At 36.8% G+C, this 16,915-nt stretch overlaps 1 protein-coding gene across 3 annotated transcripts in view; it reads left to right on the top strand.

The window, feature by feature from the left end:
* SMS (spermine synthase) overlaps window positions 1-14,941 on the top strand; it is a 54,979-nt gene extending 40,038 nt beyond the window's left edge. For all 3 annotated transcript variants that reach the window (XM_042459969.1, XM_042459967.1, XM_042459968.1), the window contains exons 6-11: window positions 1,483-1,637; window positions 2,573-2,662; window positions 3,636-3,750; window positions 4,951-5,030; window positions 10,589-10,704; window positions 11,688-14,941. In XM_042459969.1, the coding sequence (XP_042315903.1) occupies window positions 1,483-1,637; window positions 2,573-2,662; window positions 3,636-3,750; window positions 4,951-5,030; window positions 10,589-10,704; window positions 11,688-11,730 (599 nt within the window). In that variant the 3' untranslated portion in view covers window positions 11,731-14,941. The remainder of the gene's footprint in view (window positions 1-1,482; window positions 1,638-2,572; window positions 2,663-3,635; window positions 3,751-4,950; window positions 5,031-10,588; window positions 10,705-11,687) is intronic.
* Window positions 14,942-16,915: the final 1,974 nt, after the last annotated feature.

Below are 16,915 nucleotides of genomic sequence, written 5' to 3'. Positions count from 1 at the left end.
CTGTGCAGGAAGCCCGCAGTCTTGGTTTCATTTTTGATTCTTCCCTGTTGTGTATCCCCCAGATTCAGGCCATAACCAAGGCATGCAGATTCTTTCTCTATAATATTGCTAAAATCTGACCATTTCTTTCAACCTCCACTGCCAAGATTCTGGTTAATGCCCTAGTAGTCTCGTGACTTGGATTTTTGTAATCTCCTTCTGGCAGGGCTTCCTCTTTCTCACCTTCATCATTTAACTAGTCCAGCATTATCATGTCTTCTCACCGCTTTGATCACATCTCTCCTTTATTGTCATCCCTCCATTGGCTCCCCCTCCCTTTCCGTATTCGTTACAAACTTCTGTTGTTGATGTGAAGTCAAAGGCTTTCATGGCTGGCATCCATAGTTTTTTTGTGGGTTTTTCAGGCTACGTGGCCATGTTCTAGAAGAGTTTATTCCTGACGTTTTGCCAGCTTCTGTGGCTGGCATCTTCAGAAAATGAAGATGTTGTTGACTTCTGTTGTTGACTTTTAAAGCCCTGCATGGGCTGGCACCTCGTTATTTATCCGAGCTTCTTTCTCCTTACCTTCCCACTCATGCCCTCCATTCTGGTAGTCAAGATCTTCTGTCCCCACCTAGGATTTTCACTGCCCCGGCTCGATCCGTCCATTTTCATTTGCTGCCCCTCACTCCTGCAACCTCCTTCCCTCACATGCGCACAGGTCATCACTTCTTTAACCAGCTTTAAAACTGAGTTGAATACTATTGTTCAGGGAAGCGTTCCCAGGCATTGCATGATTGTTATCTGATGTTATTTTAATTTGTTTTCTGCCCTATTTTATTGAATGTTAACATGAACTAATATGTATTATTTTATTATTTTTGTAGAATGTACGCCATAGGTACATTTATTTTATCTATTTTAATTGTATGTACAGCGCTGTGTAAATTTACAGCGCTATATAAATAAAGCTTAATAATAATGTAGCTGTAGAACAATTACAGTTACAGCTTACTATGATGTCTGAACCAGACCATTATGTATATGAAAAAACTGATGTATTATGTTCATATATGTCTGGGAGGAATAATTTATACTTTCTGAATTACTTGAGACAACAATACATTGCAATTTTGTTCATTTGTAATAATATTTGCAGTGTTTTTTTCTATGTAAGTCTATATTGCACATAAGAACAATCCTAACTTGCCAGCCGGGGTTAAGAGGGGTGACAAGCCCTTCCACTAGCAAAGAGCCTGTGGAATGTTGTCTATCCTGGAGTCCCTAGTTATCCCCATGGAGAACACTAGACATGTAAACTGGCTTCCAGATTCAGTCAGACAGGAATATCTGCTTTGAACACACACATGGAATTTTTTTTAGAATTGCTCAGAGTCACTATGGATTTCTAAAACATTAATGTAAAAGGCATCAACTAAGTCACTTGTCATTGATTATGTTTGGATGTGTACCTATATATATTTATTACTTTTGCTTTTTAAGATCTGGCAGAGAGTGACCTGGCATATACTCAAGCGATAATGGGCAGTGGGAAGGAAGACTACACTGACAAAGAAGTGCTCATTCTTGGAGGTGGTGATGGAGGAATATTGTATGAAATAGTAAAATTGAAACCAAAGATGGTCACTATGGTTGAGATATCCTTTTAATAGATGGATAATAGTCCATTAAAAAAAAAAACACTAGCTTGTCCACTGTATTTTGAAAGCTTGGCAAAGGTGATTTATTCATGGTGATTTGTGCTGACATCTCAGAATTAACTCAAATTTTGTTGTGTACTGTACACTTTAAATTTGATGAGATAGTATTCAGTACAGTGTTGTTGTTGTTATGGCCTAAATCAGATTGCTAATCCCAAGTAGAGTAAGGGATGGAACAGTTGGGCAGGAAGGGAGCGGTCAGCGGCTGAACCACGGTGACCACACGCTGCAGTCTTGATGTTGGCTCCTGCCGCGGTCCCAAATAGAACGCAGCAAGGAGCAAAAAATATCTGCTCCTTTTGGGGCTGGGTTTGGGCTGTCTTAGACAGCCCAGGTTGGCTTCCGCGTGAGTTGAGGGTGTGCATCATCTAAACTCCACGCCCCCAAGCCACAGAAAAGCCAGCTTTTTACACCCATCTGTTTTGGGTCTAATAGCAATTGAATTTGTCATTCTGTTCTAGTTGGGACTAGTTATTGGATTTAGTCCTATGTCTTTCCTGTCTTGCTTCAGCAAGATATTTATGATTTGGCAACAACTGCTCCTATAATTTTTTAAAAATTTGAAAAGCTCTGGCTTGTGCTAAGTGAACTTTAAAAAAAATCATTAGGACTATGTGCCTGTGCTTGTGGAGAAATGTAGCTGTCTATAAGGTAGAAAAACTTTAAAGTTCTATTATCACTCCAAACTTGATTTTTAGAATACCACATATGGTTTCCAGTAAAATTTATCCCCATTTCTTATCTTGTTCATCAGGGATTGCATGAAACAATTGTTTGCTTTTTATAACATCCAGCCCTTACTATTCAGAAGGAAAATGTATTTAATAACCACAACAAAATGAGTTATTTCATTCTTAGCTATTATCAAAAACATTGACCAAATGGTGATCGACGGGTGTCGAAAATACATGCGGAAAACATGTGGAGATGTCTTGGACAATCTGAAAGGAGAATGCTATCAGGTAATTTGTTTTTGTTTTGCTTAAAATAGGGAATATTATTATTTGCAAAATGTGTAAAATGTTTGGGAGATGTGTTTTTGAAGAGAATTCATTCTATTTGTGCTACGGTCTGTTGAATTTTAATACCATCAGAGTTCAATGTCTTGCAGCCTTGTGAGAAATTGGCAGTCTGTCTGTAGATGGATCAATGTCGTTTATAAAGCAGATTGCTGTATTTCCTCCAAAGAGTTGTTGTGAAAGTAAAATGAGCTCTTGATGATGGATCTGTATGGGTAGCATTCTGTTAGTGATACAGATATGCATGACACATTACACAAATGGGGCAAATTATTTCCCATAGTACACTATATACATTCTGCCAACAGTGGTGGAAGTGGAGTTGCATGTTCTACAACAGTTCCCAGTTATTAACATTTGTTGCACAATGTTACTATTCTGCATGGATTTGCATAATGCTGGTGCAGCATATTTCCATATACGGATATTTATGCTATACCAGTGGTTTCCAACCTGTGGGTTGGGACTCCTTTGGGGGTCGAATGACCCTTTCACAGGGGTCGCGTAAGACCATCGGAAAACACATATTTGCATGTAGCAATGAAAATAATTTTATGGTTGGGGGTCACCACAACATGGGGAACTGTATTAAGAGGTCACAGCATTAGGAAGGTTGAGAACTACTGTGCTATACTGAGGGAATGTTGGGTTGAGGCCAGTGTGTGTTTGGAGATTTGGGATCACCCTGCCTCTTGGTTAGTACTGAAGGTCGTACAGTGCGCATAAATGCATCTTTAGAGTCTATAATGTTGTTGTATGCAGATTGGGCATTTATTATTTTGCTTCTAGACATAGATAGAAGCAATCAACACAATGTATCAGCCTTTAGAAACTGTCAAGCATTTTCACATATTCAGATTAAGCATTTGCACAGGATAAGTACATCTAAAATATATCTCCGTATCTGTTTTTCTAGGTTCTAATAGAAGATTGTATTCCAGTACTGAAGAGGTATGCCAAAGAAGAAAGGATGTTTGATTATGTAATTAATGACTTGACAGCTGTTCCAATCTCCACATCTCCAGAAGAAGGTTAATATTTTTCACCTCTATGAACTATCTTGATGCAAATGTGGTTTTAATCAAAGCTCATTCAAGTGCAAACACGGTTTTTAATGAGGTACTTATATCTAGGGGTGATAAAGAGAATAAAAAGGCATGTATAAACTCAGTGTTTGGGTGGTATATATGTAGTAGTCATAGGGAGGGGAAGCAGGACAACATCAAACCTGATGTGGTTGGTATACATACAGGAATGGATCGTGCAGTCATCCCTCCATGTTCGCAGGGGTTAAAGGCACAATCATCACTCCATTGCCCACCTGGCCACCAGCATGCTTGAACCAGATTTTAAACCCTTTTTCAAATCTCCTCACCCCACTCTTAATTTGTCTCAATCCAACTCCTCTCAATCTCCTCTCTTTCCAAATGAGCCAACCAGATTTTAAACCCTTTTTCAGCCCATCAGTCTTCTCACCCCACTCCTGTTCTTCCCAGTCCACCTCCTCTCACCCCACTCCTGTTCTTCCCTGATGTTCTTTCCCATCCTTCTAAAAGAGCTAGCTAGGTTTTAAACCCCTTTCTAGCCCATCAGTCAGCCCTTTCTAGCCCATCCTGACTAGCTGTTTTGGAAGGAGAGGAGACTGAGGAGTTAGGGTGGTGTAATGGTTTGAGAGTTGGACTTTGACTCTGGAGACCAGGGTTCAATTTCTAGCTCAGCCATGAAACCCACTGGGTGACCTTGGATAAGTCACAAGCTCTCGGCCCCAGAGGAAGGCAATGGCAAACCTTCTCTGAACAAATCTTGCCAAGAAAACCTCATGATAGAGTCACCATAAGTTGGAAATTACTTGAAAGCACACAACAAGAAGACTGGGATGAACAGGGGTGGGGTGAGGAGACTGATGGGCTGAAAAGTGATTTAAACTCTAGCTGAGACTCTTCTGGAAGAGTAGGAGGAGCAGGGGGAGAGGTCAAACTAGTTAAGCAGCAGCTACAAATAGTCAAATATTTTGTGAATAGTCAAAACCATGAATATAACCATGAATGTACAGAGCCGACTGTTTTTGTAAGGTCTAATTCCAATTTGTTTCCTAATTATTCACACAGTATCTGATATACCCGAACAAAAATAAATACACCAATATTGCAAAACCTGTTCTTTTCACTGACTACATTTATGAGTACTGTAGAAAATAGTAATTTTCTAATAAAACTTACTGCTTCCTCCAGATTCCACATGGGAGTTTCTAAGGATGATTCTGGACCTTTCCATGAAAGTCTTGAAACCTGATGGAAAATATTTCACACAGGTATGGCTGGTGATTCCAGCTAGTAATTCTTGAAAAGGCCTATTCAGATGTTCCTTTGTCTCCAGGGAAAGACTTTGTCAAGAGGTTTTTGAAAACCCATGCTAAGTGGGAAAGGTTCAGCGTATATAAGGGTAATGTATTGTCAATATTCTCAATGTTAATATGAACACTTACCCTTTTTAAACAATGATTGAAGAAAATGATTGAAGATAAAGGACCTTGTCCTATATTGAAACAAATAATACTAGTCTAGTAACAGTAGGAATTGGAAAAAGTAGACATTCATATTGCCTTCTTTAAAGGGAGGCCAGATAATGTATGTCTCCAGTATGGTTGTGTTTGTTTATTATTTATTAAAATATTTGTCTCTTGCTCTTTATGTAAAGATCTCAAGAATGGCTTACAACAAAATCAATTTTAAAAAAAGAAATAATTACAAAGGTTTAAAAAGATGAAAAATATATTAAATAATTTCTTGGTTCCAAACAGACAATTAAAAACTGGTTAAATCTGACATCAATAACAGGAAAGATTTTAGAGCAGCTCATTAAACAGTCTGTGAACATCTAGAAAGCAATGCCATAATCACAAAAAGTCAACATGGGTTTCAGAGAAGCAAGCCATGCCAGACAAATCTGATCTCTTTTTGATAAAATTACCAGCTTGGTAGATGAAGGGAATGCTGTGGATATAGCATATCTTGATTTCAGTAAGGCCTTTGACAAGCTTCCCCATAACATTCTTGCAAACAAGCTTGTAAAATGTGGGCTAGACAAGGCAACTGTTACATGGATTTGTAATTGGTTGTCCAACCATACACAAAGGGTGCTCAACAATGGTTTAGTTTCATCCTGGACAGAAGTGACCAGTGGGATGCCACAGGGTTCTGTCATAGGCCCAGTGCTATTCAACATCTTTAACAATGACTTGGATGACAGAATTGGGGGCATACTTATCAAATTTCCAGATGACATCAAATTAGGAGGATTAGCTAACACCACAGAGGGCAGGATCAAAATTCAAAATGACCCGAATAAACTGGAAAGCTGGGCCAAAGCAAACAAAATGATATGCAACACAGAAAAATGTAAGGTACTGACTGTACTTAGGGCAGAAAAATGAAATGCATAGATCATAGAATCATAGAGTTGGAAGAGACCACAAGGACCATCCAGTTCAACCCCCTGCCATGCAGGAAATCCAAATCGAAGCATCCCCGACAGATGGCCATCCAGCCTCTGCTTAAAGACCTCCAAGGAAGGAGATTCCACTACACTCCGAGGGAGTTTGTTCCACTGTCGAACAGCCCTTACTGTTAGGAAGTTCCTCCTAATGTTGAGGTGGAATCTCTTTTCCTGTAGCTTGCATCTATTGTTCCGGGTCCTGTTCTCTGGAGCAGCAGAAAACAAGCTCCCTCCTCAATATTACATCTCTTCAAATATTTAAACAGGGCTATCATATCACCTCTTAAACAATCAATGTCTGCTAGATCTTAAAAGCCAAGATGTGCAAGGGTCAAGACTATGTGTAGAAGGATGGACAGATTCAAGTGTCATATCCACTTTATCAGGCTTCAACAACTAGAACTCATCCCAAGAAAATTGATCAGATGGTGCACTGAATATGAAACTGGATTATTCTTATTTCATGACTGTGGAAGGTTTTTTCAGTTCCAAAATGCTATTTCATTACACAAGTGAATTCTTAACATGTGGAATAGCATGTGAAGGCTGGTAGACTGCACTATACTCTTAGACCACTAGATAGAGCTTGATCATTAAACATTTCAGCTCAGAGAGTCAAATCCAGAAGAATTAGTGAAACCCTTGTGAGATATATGCTGCTGGATCGTATATGATAGTCTTTTCAGATCTTCTTGCAGAATGAGAACTTAACAAATTTTGAATAGGATAATCTTGAAACCTTTGTGAGTTTGCTCATGTGTTTATTTGCAAAACATGAACAGTCCTGTTAATAGTTGCATTTCCCTTGTTATGGGTTTAAAGCAGTCGAGCTCCCTAGAAATGAAGGTGGAAGTAGAAATCCTTCCCAGTATTGTAAATCCCTGGGGATTGGGAGAACAAGGCACGGGAGGGATATGGTTAGTTTTAAGGAAGAATTGCTACTCCTAAAAGCTTCAAGGAGCAACAGTTCTCCTTTTCAGGCTGAAATGAAGCAAGGCTAAAGGGCTGTGATGTGTTCTCCCTTCTTTAATGTATTTTCCATTCTGGAATACAATGCATTTGATATTAGTTATCTGAACTGTGAAGTTTTTGTAAGCTGTTGTGAGTTTGTTTTATAAATAAATAAATAATGAGGTTGGGAATAAAAAATAATAATGAATTAGAGTAAAATAAATTGATGATTGGGCTGTTTACCTCCTCCCATAGTAGCATAATTTGAGACAAATATCCTTTGAAGAGATATCCTTTGAGAGATAGCTTCTCTGATCACTTAGCCCTGAGATTCAGCAATCTAACATTATAGTGCATGTGTCGTTTACAATGGAATTGATTATTTATTTATGAGTCCATTCAAACTCTAAGGTTGTCTGCAGAGACCTTTCTTTCTGTGCCATCACCTTCCAAGTCTTGTTTGGTGGGAACAAGGGATAGGTCATCTCGGTGGCTGCTCCCACACTTAAGAACTCCCTCAAGAGGCCAGGATAACCCCATACTTACTCCCCTCCATCAAGTTAAAACATTTTTATAATCTCAGGTTTTTACAAACTGAGTGCTGGAACTTTCTCTGTCTGTTGGTTTCCAAGGCTTGGGCTTTTAATGCTGTTCAGTGTGGTTTGTATGTAGGATTTTTAAAATGAATTTTTGATAAATTTTTATACATTGTTTTTTATAAATTGTTTAAATGCTTTTTAAATCTTATATTTACACTTTTATTAATGTTTTTGTATACTTTTTAATTTGTATTATTTTCAACATGTTATCAGATGCTTTGATTCCCATTATTATGAGAAAGGCTTATAAAAATGATGATGATCATCATCATTATAAATATTCCTTTCTCGTACCTCACAATATGTAGGAAATTTTAGATAGAAAATTGGAATCACAGATGATCACTTTTCAGAAGCATGCTTCACAGAGTGTACTTCTGTTAATTAGGGCTGAAAGAAGAGTTTATTAATTAGGATTGAAAGATGCACTTGTTCCTCAATTCTCATAAATCTTCTTGTTACCACTTCAAAGTGGTCAGAGCTCTTGAGCTGGACTTTGTGGAGAGCAGAGTCAGAAAATTTTTGCCTCATGGTAGATATCTTTTATGTCTTATCTCTTCCCCATGATACTCTTTTAAGTTATTAGATTGTACACTTTCCTCTCACCAATTAGTTTTTTCCTCCAGTTGATTTTCTCTTGTCTTCAGCATCTTCCTGCCTTACAAACCAACAGACAGAGAAAGCCCCAGCACTCACCCATCTAAACTGTCTAAACATAATAGCCCCAGAAAGAATCAGGTATATAGTAATGTTTATAAAATAATTATAAATGTATAAATGCCCCAATATAAGACAAATTTTAGAACAGCATAATGTGATGAAGTAATTACTTGCATATGATCAATAATTCCACAATATTGCTAGTTAATCACACATCTAATCTTGCATGAAGTCCAGACAATAATATACACAGGGCTCATGTGGACAAAAATAAACAAGGATGATATAAAAACACTCAAAATGGAATGATAAGATGTCCATTCCTGGGATTTTAAGCAAGACATTTCGACCCAATTGATCTTTGTCAACCCATATCCATCATATAATTTATTAGTCCTCTTTATCAGTCACAGAGACTAAGTCTAAAATGAGTAACAGTGAATATTTCTATGCTTCTAAGCCACTGAGAATGATTCAATATCAGGTAATTCAATTCACAGAGCAGAAATAAACCAGCTGATAAATAATATTTTCTTCCTGTACACATATGTGAATGGATTTGGAGTAGATATTTCAACACAAGACTGCCATATGAGATGCTTTATTAATTTGTTTCAAGCAAAGTATTCCAATATCTGAATTTGTATTGATTTTTAAAAAAGCATAGTGGAATATTTGTATCATCATAAGATGAGAGAACTGGTTTGAACAAAATGCAGATGTTGCATGCAGCCCCTCAGTACTTTTCTTTGTTAATTCCTACAATATGCTTATAGTGATTACTTGTCATTTATGATGATGAGAGTTGGGATATCAAGAATGGCAATCTATAAAACTAGGCTGCAGATTATCCTCATTCTATAGATTTAGTCATACTTTTAAATTGCTTCAGTACTGGTAGGTTACCCCATAAATTACCTTACACTGTTTTCTATTTGTGATTTCCAAATTACACATGCAGGTTGTTTATGTACTACCCCATTCATTTTGATGCTGACAAAATTATATGCTTTGTTAAAGGCAGCAGAACCAAGACTGGATAATAATAGATTACTAAGCATGTTTCCTATACTCAACTTCCTTACCTTTACAGAACTTTTCCCTTGCCATTTCACAGTGGTTATGATATGCTTAAAATTAATTTCATTCAAAATAGGTAACTCAGTTCCTCCAACAGCCATTATTTATTTTGGCTAAGATCCAATAGTATGCTTTAGCATACAGCACTATAGTAGAGTTGAGACTTTCTTCCCTTCTCACCCTCTTTTCCACTCCAGCCATCTTTAGCGTAAAAAATTTGCTCCAGGGGATTTCTCAACCCTCCATGGAAGGTTTTTGGTTATACTGGCAGCTGTAGCACAAGGAGATGGGGGATTGTTCATTTTGATGAAAGCACCTGGAACCCATGGGAATATACCATGGCATCCTGGACACTATATTCTAACATACCAGAACATGAATTAATCTATTTTAAATCAAGTAACAAAACAATAATAAAACAATAAAATGAGAAAATATTTCTGCATTTGTTACTTGTCCTCTTTAACATCTATTCTCCTGTATTTTTCTGAATCCTATGTTCTCTGTATTACTATATTAAACTAAGCACTTGCCTAATATTTAGTAGTGCATTTGTAGTATTGTCTTGTATTAGCCTTCTTCCTTACATTTAATCTAATAAAACCTATTCTTGTATAAAATTGTTCCTCACCTCTCCCTTTGTGCAGAAAAATATTAATATTATTATTAATACTAATTTTAACATAATAAATGTATCCATGCCATTATTTACCCACTCTCCTTAGAATGGTTATAATGTTCACACAATTGTGAAATATTTCATTTTCACATTAAAAGAAGTTGAATGGAAAGGACTTCTGAGAGATTATAATTGCACTTTATATTCCCATCATTTGGACTGTGCTTTAAAGTTGGAGTATAATTGCTGAGTTGTTACAACATACCTTTAACAAAATTTCCAAATGTTTTTTCAACATAGGTTATAAAAGGAACAGAAGTGATTATTGCCTGTATTAAATGTATTAATTGTATGAATGAATATCCTATTACTATGTTAGATTTATTAATGAACTTGCCCCATTGCATTCTGTTGAGCCACTTTTGATAGATTTGTAGATCACTCCCCTCACATCATATCTTACAGGGAAACTGTGTCAATCTGACTGAAGCTTTGACTCTCTATGAAGAACAACTTGGCAGACTATATTGTCCTGTGGAATTCTCAAAGGAAGTTGTATGTGTTCCTTCATACATGGAACTGTATCCTTGGGTAATAAAATAAATATACTCACATATTATATAAACCAGTCAAATGAATGGTGAATAATACAAAAGTGGGATTCAACTCCTTCTCTTGAGAAGGCCAATTGTATTCTAATAATGTTGGGCTGATTCTGCTAGAACATTTATTTTGCTGAACAGCCCTGAATTTTCTGGGGCTTCAGTAGAGTTTATCATCAGCTTAAAGACAGTTCCTGATACCATGGCTGAATCATAATGGAAGGGATTCATTAAACTAGAGAAGGAACTAGATTTAAAAAAAAGTTACAGATTTTTGTCAGAGTTGCCAAGACTAGAAATTATGGGCCATAGATTAAATCTGATGCCCCATGTTATACTGTAGCATATTTTCTATTGATTCACAGATTTATTTGTTTTACTCAAGGGTGGGCATTGTTTGGTCTGCAGGTGACATTTAGCTTCCAAAGCTGATTGTGTTAGTTCCAGATCCCATGCAACTCCCATTTTAAAAATCTAAAATTGGCCAGTCACACCTTGCCGCCAAGGGGAATGTTTGTTCAATGCCCCTCTCTGGTTTAGAGAGTTCTGGATGCTCCCCACACTGCCTCGTCCACCAGCCATTAGGCACAGGCACAAATTCATTGCTTTTATTACATTTCCTATTTTTACATTCCATGTGCAAAAATAACCTTCAGTGGCAATGCAGTGGCTGATTTGCAAAGACAGTTTTAAAAGAGAGAAAAGATTCTCAATTAAACATTAGGGAATAATTTCCTACCAACTTTCCATCAAGAAATAACATTTGAATTCAAAATACATTTGCAGCTTTTTAAAAATTAATGTGAGAATTTGAATAAAAAAGTATATTACTTGCAAAGGATGTCAAAATGCATTTGCTTTATTCTGTATTTTACTGAAATGTAGTTTTCCATCTGCTGTTAGGGAATTGTTTTTGTGAGAATGTGTAAAATATTTATTTGATTCCTTGACGGTTTTTAAAGATGGGTGTTTTATACTATTTGGAAGAAGAGGAGTGAAGTTTGAAGCTCAAATTCTACATGCCTCCCTTACCACATGAAGTGTGTAGACTTGCCATGTGCTTTGTCTTGGCATTTTGAATCTTTAAATTATATGCTGTAGATTATCCTGAAATGTAGTCATGCTATCGATTTGTGAATTCTTTAAATGTTTTTTATTATTTTAACTTAAAAGCAAATGGAAAATGTATATTTTGACGATCTAGGGTGTTATTTTTTTGAAAGCCAGCTTAGATGAACTAGCAGCAAAAGCTATAGCTGCTGAATGCACTGAACCTTTTAGAATGTGATCATTTTTATTTTTATTTTTATTTTAGTTATTTGAATACCAGTTTAAAAAGACAACATTAGCTTTTCAGTGTGGTCCTCTAGTTTCCCCCACCCCCACGCTTGGACATTATTCAATTTAATAGTCATGGTGCTTTAATTAGACAAGTGGGTGTTTTTTGTTGTTGTTGTTAAATGATCAATGTGCTTCCATTAGAGGATTGAAGGGCAGATTTATATTTATAACTGATGCCCTCTGGCCCACTGAGATGTCATAAAGCTCTAAGAGATTATCTGTTTGTGTTCTTTTTTTATGGGGAATCTGGATTCTAAAACTCATGTGTTGACATCTGGTATTATCGTGGATCTGATAGGTCAGGTAGGCAACACATATCCAGCACCCTGTTTTGCAAGACCCCATGCCTCTTGGTTGCTGCAGAATTCAGATGGCTACTGCCATCATCTAAACTAGCAAAATTACAGCATCTTACTCTCCTGCCCAGGCCCATTCACACTACACAATTATAGCACTGTTATTCCACTTTAATTGCCATAGTTTTATCCTATGGATTATTGGGGTTTGAAGTGTGGTGAGGCACTAGAATGTTCTAGCTGAGAATTCTAAATGCTCCTCCATAAATTCCCAGGAATCAACAGGACAGAACCATGGCAGATAAAGTGGAATAACAACACTATAATTGTCCTGTATAAATGCTTTGCCCTGATGACTTGTAGAAAGATATTCTAGTGCTGAAAGTTATATCCACAGTCTGCATGTGCCCCAGGTATATTTTTGAGGGAGCCGAAACAAATTTTGTTTTGTTTTACTAAATTGTTCTTTGCAAGTACCTTAAAAATAGCCTTAAAATGTATTAAGATGGTTAAAAATATCAACTAACTTAGTTCTTCATGAAATAAGGGCCTCTCTTGAGCTTAAAACAGCCCAGAAGGTCAAAAATATTTATATCATGGTTGCCATCCATATCCCCTTAGTTGTATGGAAGAGCATTTTTAGTTTTAAAAAAATCCAAGGTTGGGATGTTGGAGGGCATGATTGAATGTGCAACTCCCTGATGTGATGCAGGATAGCAGTGCACTCTTGTGTCAGCCTCTTATAATTGTTTATCCTGTGATAAACCCACTAATAATATTGATAGCTGCTGCAGTTGCTCTTGAATTTTAGTGGCAATCGTGACGGTAGTTGCCAAAGGCAGTGGAGACAGGTCTCACAAGAGTGAAGGCCCAAGGAGGTTGCCTATATCTGTGATAGGTCAGTTATTGTTCTTGACAGTGGGCAGATTTGTTAAGAATTAACATTTGGGCAGGGGGATCACCTTGAAGTGAATTTGCCGCTTCTGAATTAATATGAATTGGGCTTAGTCCTTAGTTATAAATGAAAGGAACTAAATTGAGATTTAATTAATTGTCTGCATCGGTCCATTTTAATTTGCAAACCAGGGGTGAAGAACCCATAGTCCTCCAGATATTAGTCTATGATGTCTATCATCCTTGATCATCCTGGGTAGGCTGATAGGAGTTGGAGCACCACAAATTTATTGTGTAGACTTTTCAACACAAAAGTAGAAATGTTCCCACCTACCAATAGATTTGCAAACTACAGTATTGCTAGCTATGTATGCCATTGACTTAAGCAGCCTTAAATGGTTAGTGAACCATCATTCAAATCAGTTAGCCTCTATTATGTTTATTATAAATTATAGGGAACTATATTATATTAAATAAATACTGTTAGAGCTATGCATCTTGAAACTGTAGCTTGCACTGCTTCCCCAAATCTTCAAGATTCTAAAAATGTATTAAAATTCTTTCTTTTGGTTACATACCCTTTTACCTTTAGTGCTAATTCACAGAGTGTGAAAGGTAATTGAAAAAGGAAAATTAGATAAGTGGTTTAGGTTACAGTGTGCAGGAAGTGTCTTCTTCCTCAGCCTCATCTACGCAAATGGGAAATGTCCTCTTCATTTTAGTGTGGTCTGTGCAGGGGAAGTTTCTAGTGGATTGTGCCCCTGAGAGTCTTGTGCATCTTGTATTTATATTTTGTGCATGTCTGTAAACAAAATGTTTACTACACTCAGTGGAGTCCAGCCTTATGGATGTGACTGATTCTAAAGCCCATATACTATATTTGCATAAGCATGTTGAAATATTAGAATTTATTGCCTTTGTAAACCTCCTCTAGCCCCGGTCTGCTTCTGCATATGGTGTGAAATTATATTTTTGTAAAATCTTTCTGTGTATTGATTGGTCATTCACTTATAACCTTGCTAGAAGCAAATCCTTAAAATAGCTCAGAAATGCTTCCTTTCTTGTATATTTTGGAGAGACAGGGAATTGAAATGCACCATACTTTTCTTACCAGTTTAAACCATCTAAGCATAATATTAACCTCTCCCCACCCCTGAAGGAGTTGCTTTTCATTTGGTTATTCTATTTTCTTGTAGCACTAGCAAAAGAGTGACTTACACTGCCTTTCCCCCCAAATATAGACATAAATCCAACGAGAGGAATGATTTTTTTTTATGCCCTGTAGTGTGTTATGCACCCCAAAAATTTGCTCTGGAACACTGAGAAGTCCCTTGGAGACAGGTTTTGGATGACACTGAGGGTTTAAAAGGAAGTGGGGGGAAGTAAGAGGCATTCAGATCTAGCACAATGTGGGAGTTTTACCACAGGCACAAAATGAGCCTGCTGTATTGTTAAAAAAAAAAAAAATCCAATGCATTTTGCACAATTCTTTTTTCTACAGCATGAATTTAAAAGAAGAGCATAGTCCATACAGTCCTTTGTAGTTTTTGAAGGCATTATGCAGTGGGGTCCAGTATTCCTTGAAACACAGGGATTTGTCTTTCACCTTGGGGTTCTGTTATGCTAACAGTTTGTAACACCTGAATTATATTCTGAAGCTACCTAATAAACTATTTTAATCTCTGGATTGTTAAAATAATTTTAAAACTTGTCTGTAAAAAAGAGTAAACTTCCTTCACATCAAATGATTTCTTAGTGGTTATAGGGAATCAGAGTTTATTTAAACTTGCCTAGTTTGAGGTCCTAACTCAGATAAAGAATACTCTTTTAAATCTTTCTCTTGAATTAGATTAAGAATATCCATGGAAAGAGCAGACAGATCCTTTTTGCTACTGTTAAAAGCACACAGCTATGCTGCATTTATGTTAAATCATTTCCCTGTTCTGGAATAGGTTGGTAGTAGCATAGATAACATCCTCTATTTCTTCCCTTTATAAACTGGCATTTCACGCAAATTTAGAGAGAGCCTACAATAAACAGTTTTTTAAAAAAAAATTGGGTTGTAAAAGACTTGTGATATAGATACAGCTGTGTGCATACATATACTTTATTTGTTATGCACATCTGACCTAAATTTGGTTGTTATTCCTGGGTAAACCCATTGAATCAGTGGGATTTAATTAATTAATCATTCAATAATTGATTGAATGGGTTTACTCTAGTTCGACTAACCAACAGGATGCCAGTTGTTTATGTGTGTGTGTAACGGGTGTACCTTCAAAATACCGTTATTTTTCTGAAATAGGCTGGATATATTATTCTGGGTTCATGTAGTACTTGTAACTTGAAAGTAATAGCAATCTTTTTAGGTAACTGGAAACAATTTTCTCCCACCCTGGTAAGAAGTTTTAATGCCCTCATATCTAAATCATGGAAAGCCCTCAGTTGTTACACTAAAAAAGCCAATCTACCTGCTAATATTTATTGTGGTTGTTGTTTATAACTGAAATCAAGGTGGTTCCACTTGTTTGTTTTTGAAAAACCTGGAACTTACTATGTGGTTGTACCCACAGGTAGTTTTCTAAAGAAGAAAATTCAGAAATAAACATAAGCTGCTGGCTACGAAGACTAATAAATAATAAATAAAATAAAACTTTTATTTCTATCCTGCTTTTCTGTAGCAAGACAATCAAAATGGCTACCAACTAAAAACATCCATATACAATATTATACATAAAATTACACCCCCCCCCCCCGGTTAAAAAAGAATTAAATATATTATGAATTAAAAGAGTTTCCAAATCTATTAATAAAAGCATAATGTGGGCAGGGTGGTGGTAAATACATGGTGTGAGGGGGTATCATTCTGTGGCTGAGGAGTTTTATTCAGGAAAGGCCTGCTGGAAGAGATCTGTCTTGACAGCTTTTTTGAAGCTGTCTAAGTTGTTAATTTGATGGATCTTGTCCGGCAGGCCCTTCCATAGTCTGGGAGCAATTGCAGAAAAGATCCTCTGGGAGGTTGCAGTTAATCTGATCTTTAAATGCTGCAACAGATTAGTGTAAGACAAAGGTTTGCTTTCTCTCCTCCTTGTTCTATTTAGTCTGCTGGATTTTTTGGGGAGAATAACATGTGATGGCATTACATTTTACTTATGTACATAAACACCATGAGCATAGCATTTTAATTGTGTTTGAGGTAAAAGGATACATGCATACGTCAGATAACAAAACATCTGATAAAGAGGCACATTTTTACAGACTTTTTAGCCCCCTTTCCTCCTTTAGCTGGAGGATTTTTAGCAACATTAGTATTGAAAAAGTGGTGAAGAAGTGCTGGAGAAACACAGGCTTTTGGTGTTGGCTTGTAGTGGGGTGTAAACAATGCAATAAAGCTTGATCTGGGAAAGAATGGTATTCTACTATAGCTGTGTGTGCCTCCATATAACACTCAAGCTAAACAGCAGCTGCCACCCAAATCTCTTCCAGAGCATTCATGAACTGCAAACACAGAGAAAATGGAAGAGTAATTAGTTGCCTTACTAGCTGCCTCCAGCATGTTGAAGAAGAAGGTTGATAGGTTTGGCTAGCAAAATGCTTATCATAAGAAAAATGGATGCTGGTGAAAGAAAAACTAATCACCCCTGGATTTTGGAAGAAGC

Source organism: Sceloporus undulatus, chromosome 3 (genome assembly GCF_019175285.1).
Source record: "Sceloporus undulatus isolate JIND9_A2432 ecotype Alabama chromosome 3, SceUnd_v1.1, whole genome shotgun sequence".
Classification (NCBI taxonomy): domain Eukaryota; kingdom Metazoa; phylum Chordata; class Lepidosauria; order Squamata; family Phrynosomatidae; genus Sceloporus; species Sceloporus undulatus.
Note: the sequence above shows the minus strand (reverse complement) of the source record. Positions and strands in the feature narration are given on the sequence as shown.